General features: G+C 26.6%; 2 protein-coding genes across 2 annotated transcripts; one reads left to right on the top strand and one right to left on the bottom strand.

Moving 5' to 3' along the window:
• Positions 1–1,047: 1,047 nt before the first annotated feature.
• LOC112684891 (GRIP and coiled-coil domain-containing protein 1) lies at positions 1,048–4,820 on the bottom strand. Its single transcript, XM_025556612.1, has 10 exons — positions 4,475–4,820; positions 4,285–4,397; positions 3,618–3,749; positions 3,145–3,549; positions 2,839–3,003; positions 2,264–2,402; positions 1,969–2,198; positions 1,673–1,885; positions 1,412–1,623; positions 1,048–1,333 (listed from the first exon to the last, which is right to left on the bottom strand). Exons 1-10 carry the CDS (start codon positions 4,551–4,553, stop codon positions 1,150–1,152), a joined length of 1,872 nt encoding a protein of 623 aa, XP_025412397.1. The 5' UTR covers positions 4,554–4,820; the 3' UTR covers positions 1,048–1,149.
• A 271-nt stretch (positions 4,821–5,091) lies between these two features.
• Positions 5,092–8,151, top strand: LOC112684817 (pre-mRNA-splicing factor Slu7). Its single transcript, XM_025556511.1, has 6 exons — positions 5,092–5,309; positions 5,437–5,622; positions 6,495–6,797; positions 6,858–7,081; positions 7,139–7,445; positions 7,507–8,151. The coding sequence occupies exons 1-6, from the start codon at positions 5,199–5,201 to the stop codon at positions 8,101–8,103; spliced, it is 1,728 nt and encodes a 575-aa protein (XP_025412296.1). The 5' UTR covers positions 5,092–5,198; the 3' UTR covers positions 8,104–8,151.
• The last annotated feature ends 1,199 nt before the right edge of the window (positions 8,152–9,350 follow it).

The following is a 9,350-nucleotide window of genomic DNA, read 5'->3' as shown; positions in this document are numbered from 1 at the left end:
ACACACTTTGGGAATCGCTGTTATAGAGAATAATAACTATTATATCTAAATGTTTATTATTTTTTCGTAATATTTTCGAAAGGGTAAAAATTAAAACGTCGGTTAGTGCTCGTCTGTGTCTCCCAATCAGTGGACATGGAGAGAAATATTTCCAAATATAAATATATAAACACAATCGCCATTTATTTACTTATAACATCAAATACAATATAATTATATAATGCACTGATTTTGATTTTTGAGTAATTTGTAAGTTTTGATAAATTTATACGGAATGTTATAGTAAAATAGAATAAAATATTTAAAAAAAAATGTATTTTTATTAATTTAAAACAAATATTTGTAATTCTTTAGGTCATTAACTTCCGAGCCCTTACTTTTTCAGTTTATAACCGACGATGTCGCGGGAGCTGCTTGCGCAATACTTCCGCGATGCCCCTTAACTTCCGAGCACTAATTATAAATAATATAAGTTATTATAATCTGTGTAATAATATAAACACTGAAAATATTTTCAACAAAATGCTAGTGGTTTATTGCAATAAATAACATACTACTATACATTTTTATTGTGTAATAAATTGTCCATTCTAAATGTTAATATTATACAATTATTATACAAATTACACAAATAATTTCGGTTTTTAAACTTTAAAATGTTGATTAGCCAATTTTTTCCGATCAAAATCTAACAAAATACTATAAACTAAAGTGGAATTGAATATAGGTAACCTGGGCATTACATTTTAATATATTACTGTTAATTAATCAATTAATTGATTTTTAAATGATATGGTTCAAATATATTGTATTTTCAAAGCTATGGGGCATTATATGGAAGAGCAACTAGTTGCTCTGATCAACCCATTCTATCAGTAGCTAATTTTCAATAAAGTGAAATTTGAAAATGTAGTAATGCAATTAATTATATATTTCATATCCCTGTCAAAAAGATTTAATCTACCAAAAACAATTGACTAGTTGTAAAAATTTAAAAATTAAAATCTCACTCATTAACTTCATAACAAACAAAATAAACATATAATATAAAAATAAATTAAATGCTTTTGGATTTAATTAATCTCGAATAAAGGGATTAAATATTACGTTTTTAAAACATTATCAATAAAATATCAAAACAAATTATATTTATTTGCCTTGGGATAAGCTTTTTATGGCCTTTTCCGTTTCGCTATCAGAAAATTTCAAAACTGCTGCTATTGCATTTACCATATGTTTTCTAATTTTATCATCTGCGGTAAGAAAATAACTTAATGTTACATTTTTTAGGTATTCTAAATTAGCTCCTTCTCTGGATTTGCATGATTCAAGTCTGAAACATAGAAATATTTTAACTATCATTTTTTTGATTGATTAATTATTTAATTATTATTTTTATTTTCATGAATACCTAATTAATTGCTGATTAAGTTGATCAACATCAGTTTTGAATTGTTGTTGCATATCAGCTGTACTTTTCTGTAAGTCTCTGTATTTCGACTCTATTTTAGACTTAGATTTTTTAAATTTGGATATTTCCATGTCCTTCAGTGCTAATTCATGTGCATAATGAAGCAAATGAGAACCTTTTTTGTTAGATTCTTCATTTAAATAGTCCTGGAACTACAAACATAAATATAATTACATGATAATAAATAAAACAAATTGTTACTTCTTTTCTAGAACCAGTAGATGAATGAGATGTTTTCCTATTAAATTTTGTAGTTTGAAGAGCTTCACGAAGAGTATTTAGTTCTAGTTCTTTTTCTGAAACCATTTCTTGTGCTTTATCACGCTGTCTTAATAATTGCTGCTCTAAAAACGATGTACGTTTACGCCACTCTAAATCATTTGCCATATATTTTTCCTTCCAATTAATATTTCCCTAAAAATAATATATTAATAAATATTAAATATTCTACATATAAATATTTATTCAATGACCATAGTAAAATTAATACAACTCACTTCATTATCTTCTTCCAATTTTTCTTTATACTTATGTTCTAGTTGATCTCGTTCAAATTGTAATGTATTAACATGTTGTTGTAAATTTTTTACTTGATTCAGTAGAATAGAGCTGTCTTGCTTAGAAGATACTACATTAGTTACTATATTTTCCTCTTGTTTAGCTGGATATTCAATATGTTTAATTTTATAGTTGGAAATATCAAAATCCAAATCTTTCAATATTATATCTGCAAATATTACAATAAATATATTTTTATTATTTTGATAAATTACTTTATTATTTTTAAATAACCTTCAATATTTAAAGGAACCTCTGATGTTTTGGCTAAATTTAATAAAAGATTTTTGAAATATTTGAACTTTTCCACTATTTCAGACACAGTGTATTCTTCATTATTTCCAATTTCTGCTTCTAATTTTCTTACTTGTTCCTAGAAGGATAATATTTTAAGATAAATTAATATGCAACTGTTGTTTACCATGTATAAATATCAATACATAGCAGTGGCGTAAACAGGATTTTTTCTCTGGGGGAAGGTCAAGGTACACATTTTATAATTAACAAAATTATGCAAATCCTTTATATATTTTGATTTAAATAATAGCAATGATAATAGAATAGACTATTCTATAATCAATGATACTAGATATTCAATACTAGCACTTTATATTAAAAATATGTAAAATTTGTAAATTTTAACCTAGACCTCGGAGAAAATTTTGGGGGAGAGGGGTGTTACAACCCCTTAAACCCCTCTCCCCCTGCGTACGCTACTGATACATAGCAGTATAGCATACATTGACTTTTTTCACAAAAAATATAAAATATTACATGCAGTCCAAAAATAAACACGAAATAAACTAAACCTTCAAAGATAGTATTGTGTGTTCATTTTGATGTCTAATTTTATCATAAACTCCAATGGAATTTGACAGTTCTGTTAATCGTGTTTCTAAATTTGAAACCCTCACTTCATGTGCTATAGCAAGTTCTCTAGCTCTGTTTTCTGCTTCTGTTGCTCTTTGTTGTTCCTATAAAATAAATAAGTATGGTAAATATTTAAATAATTTAATTACATTTAATAATTAAATTGTCAATAAACTATATTAGGTTTTAAATCATTAATTTTTTTCTTTTTTGTAAATAAGTCTTTAAAAAACAGTCTTTTTTACTTGAGAAATTGCACTTGAATGATTCTGTCTAACTGCTTTCACTTCTTGTCGTAACTGAGCTAACATACTAGATGTTTCTTCTTCTCTAAATTTTGATTTTTGTTTAATTTCTTCAAGTTCAGTTTCCAAATCAAAAGCTTGTTTTTTAAAGTTTTCATTTTCTCTTCGTAAATGTGTAACTTCTTTTTGTAGGTTATCGGCTAATGATTCTGCTTGTTCTTTTTGCCGTCGTTCTTCAGCCATAAGTTTTTGTAATTCTCTCATCATTACACCATGGTCATTAAACTCTTTTTCTCGTTGTAATCGTTCTTTATTGAATTTTCCTTTTATGTTTTCCATTTCTAATCGTTGAAGTTTTTTTAATGTATCCATTTTATTATTCAGTTCTTTAACTAATTTTTCAAGCTGTAAAGAAAATTAAACAATGTTATCATGATTATTTATTAAATCACAATTATAATTATAAAACAAACTTCTATCTTTTCATTTTGCAAATGTTTTTTTTCACTAGCTGCTAATTCTTCAGCTTCATTTTTTTCTCGTTGTAGACCAGCTATTGTATTTACTAAATTGATAAATCTGGATTGTTGAGAATCATTGGATATCTATAATTAAACATTTTTGAAAATTATAGTATTTTATCTATGTATATATTCTATACTTAAATGTTGAATAATAAATTAAATATATAAATAATATAATTAAGCCGTACATAGGTATTCTATTAAATTGATCATATACAAATGATTAATTAAAATATTTAATATATCTTGGAAATTAATAAGTGTATAAATTTTAGTATATATATATAACATAAGACTAGTAAAGTGATGTTAATGGTTAAGCTTTTTAGTGTAGTGGCTTTTTTTTATATTTTATATAATTCATCTACAATCATAAATCATCCAAATTGAATATGAAATATTTAAATATTTTAAATTTTAGTTTTTAATATTCACAATTAGATTGTGACAAATTAATAATTAAATAAACAGTTTTTCTTTTTAAATCATAGAACTTTAAAATCTTAACTCTAGTAATGATTAAATTATTATTTAAATTTAGTGCTAAAATTGTCATAAATATATATCTACAGGAATTGATCACTGAATGAATTTTAAAAAATCATTTTTATTGTACCTCAGAAGTATCAGTTTCAGACACATCATCTTTGTCGTAGTTTGTAGATGCCTTTAATGTTTCTTCCAAAGCATTTTTTTCAAATGTTAATTTTTTATATGCAACCACTAAGTCTAGAAATAATACAACATTGGTAGGTATAAAAATATTTCAAAAATTGTAAACCCATAAATTAAATAATAATCATTACTGTGTAAACTTTTTTTATACTTCTCCAATTCGGATTGTTCCTTAATTGATGATTGACTGCCCATTTCATTCTGTTCCATTTTAGATAATATATTTTACTCAGAATAAAAAAGAATATATTTTTATTTATTTTTTAACACAAATAAATAATGTTTAACAACATTTATACTTTATGTAAATAAAAACCAATGCTATTTAGTTACATATTTCTATTTGGGATTTCTTCATACACATTTGTAAAAAATCTTAACTATTTATTCGATTTCTATAAAATGATACAAAGATTTTTTTCGATTTTCTTGCATTGGATTTTTTTGTAAGCTGATGAATGTAAGGATAAATTCCGACTAATTAGTTTATAATATATAATATTTAAAACTAAGTATAAAATATTAATATTACACAAATTCTAATTTGTATTATAAATAAAAAATGTACTAAATAATTATTATGAAAACTAATACATAAATTGCAAAAATTTTATAATTTGCAATCTGTTATTACTCATTTTTGTGTTGCATTTTGCAAGTTGGAACGAAATGCATTATCAATACTAATTGGAAATGTAGATACTTGTTGTTTTTCCATGATAAATAAAATGATCAAAATATTTGATAACATTTCACATTAGATAAGACAACAAACACTATAGTCTATCACTTTGTCACAGAATAGAATTTTAGAATGACTTTATAACTGTATGCAATAACATTTAAACGTTTAAAATGGCGACAATATCCGAAGTATTAAAAACTAAGACTGATGACGAAGAAGAGCCAAAAAAAAAATCACGTGAAGATTGGAGGAAAGCTAAGGAATTAGAAGAAGCCAGAAAAGTAACTAAAATTATATTTTTTACCTTACCTATTTATTTATATAAAATATAATGTATATAATATGTAAAGGTCATAAATACTTTATTATATTTATGTATTATAATATTTATATATGTTTAATTTGTAGGCAGGAACAGCTCCAGCAGCTGTCGATGAAGAAGGTAAAGATATTAATCCACACATTCCACAATATATTTCATCAGCACCATGGTATTACGGAACTTCTGGTCCAACACTCAAACATCAACGTGTACCTGGTAAAGTTCAAGAATATTCAGGCCTAAATGAATGGTATAAACGAGGCGTAAATACTGTAAGTAATATATAATATAAATAATGTTCAGTTTTCATTTTATATACAAAATAATTAAGAAGAGTAAATAGTTAATGTTAGTGTATATTTATGAAAGAAATCATTTTTTATTATTTTTTTGTGTTCCGGTTTTTTTGGAAAAAAGAACAACTAATTAAGAATTAAGAGATCCATTACGTTCATTAAAGTTATACTTTTTATTATATAAATTAAAAATTCATATTTTAATATTTTGAAGGCTCTGGTATTTGACAGGCAAAATAATTCATAGACTGTGTATGTTGATTCCCATTCACAAAATATAAACTCAGCAAAAGCAATGATACAAATGTTTTATAATGCTTATAATTCTATTAATGAATATCCTTATAAACCAGGGGTTTATAACAATATAAATAAAAGTTAAAACCATTTTAAAATTATAAAAATTTAAATAACTTTATTGCTATTGTTGAATCTAAATTAAATTAATTATTTTTATTGGTCATTTTTTTTTTTAATTTACAAAAATAATTGTTGATTACCATTTGCTCTTCTTATTTTTAAATTAACATATACATTAAAACATTTTATTTAAACTTTTTCATTTTAGAAAAGGTTATTAAATTATGTCAAATTATTTTTATATTTACGTAATTGACTGTTATTACTATGGATTTATTAGATTTATCTTGTTATTCCATAAATTAATACTTTTCATAGATATTTTTAATAAAAAAAATTAGCTCAAGAAAGGTATGCAGAGAAATTAATTTAATTAAATACATTATATTTTCTATGAACTTCTAGGTATAGTGATAAGATACTTAGTTATAATACAGTATATAGTACAAGATTACTGAATTAAACTATAATTTTTATTTATTTCCCAGGAATCTATAAGCACCAAATTTCGCAAAGGGGCATGTGAAAACTGTGGGGCAATGACGCATAAAAAAAAAGACTGTTTTGAAAGACCACGTAAAGTTGGAGCAGTTCATAATTCTATTAATATTGCACCAGATGAATATGTACAACCTGAACTGAATCAAGATTTTGATGGAAAACGTGATAGATGGGCTGGATATGATCCTTCTCAACATAAAGCAATTATTGAGCAATATCAAAAAATTGAAGAAGCCAAACGTGATCTTCGTGCTCAAAAACTAACTACTGCTGATGGGGATGAAAAAGAAGTAAATTACATTTTAACCTCAACTTTACTGATAATAAAATATTGTTGTATTTGTACTTAGGATAACAGTTCTGCTGATGAAAATGATGAAGATAAATATGTAGATGACTTTGATATGCCCGGAACAAAGGTTGACAGTAAACAACGTATTACTGTTAGAAATTTAAGAATTAGAGAAGATACTGCAAAATATCTAAGAAATTTGGATTTATCATCAGCTTATTATGACCCTAAAACAAGATCAATGAGAGACAACCCTCACAAACCTGGAGAAGATCCTGAACAGTAAGTTATACATTTATTGATAATAATAATATACATTAATTGAACTGTCAATTTTAGAGTGGAATATGCTGGTGAGAATTTTGTTAGATTCAGTGGTGATACTACCAAACACGCACAAGCACAGTTGTTTGCATGGGAAGCTTATGAACGTGGTGTTGATGTACACTTATTAGCTGAACCAACAAAATTAGAACAACTTAAAAAAGAGTATGAAACTCATAAAGATCGTTTCAAAAAAAAAACCCAAAATACAGTATTGGCAAAGTATGGCGGAGAAGAACATTTACAAACACCACCTGTACAATTATTGCTAGCACAAACTGAAGATTATGTTGAGTATTCTAGAAGAGGAGATATCATTAAGGTTTGTTTTAAATGAAGTCTTAAACATTGATAATATTCATAATTTACAATTTTGTTTTTAGGGCGAAGAAAAAGGAATTGTGCGGTCACGTTATGAAGAAGATGTTTACCCGTCTAATCATACTTCTGTTTGGGGTTCTTACTGGGAAGCTGGAGAATGGGGTTACAAGTGCTGTCGTTCTTTGGTACAAAATTCTTATTGCACAGGAAAATCTGGAATTGCACTATCTACAAATATACCAGAAATAGGAAAAATTGCACCAGTAGTTGGAAATGATGTACCAGAATCTATTATTACATTAAAAAATACTGTTGATGGGAATGAATCAATTACCTCTCGTGGTTCATTATCATCGTCCTCATCAGATTCTGATAGTAAGTTAAAAGAAAAATTAAAGAAAAAAAAAAAGAAGAAGAAGAAGAAGAAGAAGAATAAAAATAAAAAAAAGACTAATAAAGAAGATATAAAAGATTCCTTAAAAAAGGCATTAGAGAAAGAAGATGAAAGATTAAAAGAAGTGGATCGAATAATGAATATGGACGAAAGAAAACGTCCCTACAATAGTATGTATGAAGTTTCTAAACCAACTGATGATGAAATTGAAGCTTACCACATGAAAAAACGGAGAGATGAAGATCCTATGGCTAATTTTGTTTAGTTATTTTATTAATTAATAAATACTATTTTATGTTGTATAGCACCTAAATTTTTTACTGTTATTTTTATTTATTTATTCTTCATTTAATTGTTTTAACACATTTAATGTTTTTACAATACTAATTATTGAAATTTTTTATTTTGTTACTATTCATGCACTAGTTTCAAATAGTTATGTTGTAACATGCTGAGTGGTAAGTTCGACACTGTTACATAATGTTAAAGCGTAAGGATATTTTAGATTGAATTAATAGACTATGAAGAAAATTTGTTACGGTATTACTGATATTTATTAACATTATTAATTTAACATCAAAGTAAACTGATAATAACAAATATAAGCTAAGGGTTTATACTGGATGTATGGATACAGAAGTAATTTTTGGTTTTTATTATACTGAATTGAGATCTCCAAATGACAGATCTTAAAAGATAGGTTTTAATAAATGAATAATAGAAATGTTCATTGTAAACACTCGCTGGGTATAATTACAATGCCTGAGTTTTTTCAAGCCGAGTAGATAATTGTATACATAGATTAAATGTTGTATACAATGGCGAGTACTGTCAGCAGAGCCGTGAAGAGAAATCAAGGGCTCCAAGGACAAATTAATCCAGGCTCTTCTCGCACGAAGTATTAAACTTGCCATTGACATCCAGTGTCTTCTTTTAAAATGTATATACTAAAGAGATAATGTAATCGCAATCATGGTTATTCCACAGCTAAATGAAAATAATTATTTTTACCCTATAAGTCTTTCTTGGAAATATTATTTGTCTATGTTTTAGATCGATATTCAATATCGGATATTGTAGTGTTCAATTTATTGTAGACTTGTTATAACCGATTTTCGAATTGGGAAAAGTTAGGTAGAGGAGCTCAGTCCAACGATTTGAAAACTGCGTTCCACGTTCGCAATTATTTGACACAGACTTGCGGGGGGTTTCGTCCCTCTCCCCCCCTCCAACAACCTTAAATATATTTTGAATACCACTTTTCAGGTAAACAAATATTTAAATTCCAAATATAATATATTTTTATAGCAATACCAATATCCTATATGTTACAATAGAAAATAAAAATAAAATAATAATTAACATAGGTAATTGCAGGCAGTGGCGTAGCCAGGATTTTTAAATGGGGGGGGGGGCTAACCACTTTTTTGGATAAATAAGGTAAGAGAGGATATGAGAATTCACCCTTAAACCCCCCCCCCCCCCCCCCCCCCCCCCCCCCCCCCCCCCCCC

This window comes from Sipha flava, unplaced genomic scaffold (assembly GCF_003268045.1).
Source record: "Sipha flava isolate LNK unplaced genomic scaffold, YSA_version1 258_pilon_pilon, whole genome shotgun sequence".
NCBI classification, from domain to species: Eukaryota; Metazoa; Arthropoda; class Insecta; order Hemiptera; family Aphididae; genus Sipha; species Sipha flava.
Note: the sequence above shows the minus strand (reverse complement) of the source record. Positions and strands in the feature narration are given on the sequence as shown.

Coding starts and splice junctions, on each gene's coding strand:
- LOC112684817 (XM_025556511.1), top strand. CDS start 5,199: ATGGCGACAATATCCGAAGTATTAAAAACTAAGACTGATGACGAAGAA. Junction 5,623..6,494: donor ATAAACGAGGCGTAAATACT/GTAAGTAATATA, acceptor TTTATTTCCCAG/GAATCTATAAGCACCAAATT. Junction 7,082..7,138: donor CCTGGAGAAGATCCTGAACA/GTAAGTTATACA, acceptor TGTCAATTTTAG/AGTGGAATATGCTGGTGAGA.
- LOC112684891 (XM_025556612.1), bottom strand. CDS start 4,553: ATGGAACAGAATGAAATGGGCAGTCAATCATCAATTAAGGAACAATCC. Junction 3,004..3,144: donor ATTCAAGTGCAATTTCTCAA/GTAAAAAAGACT, acceptor TTTATTTTATAG/GAACAACAAAGAGCAACAGA. Junction 2,199..2,263: donor GGTTCCTTTAAATATTGAAG/GTTATTTAAAAA, acceptor TAATATTTGCAG/ATATAATATTGAAAGATTTG.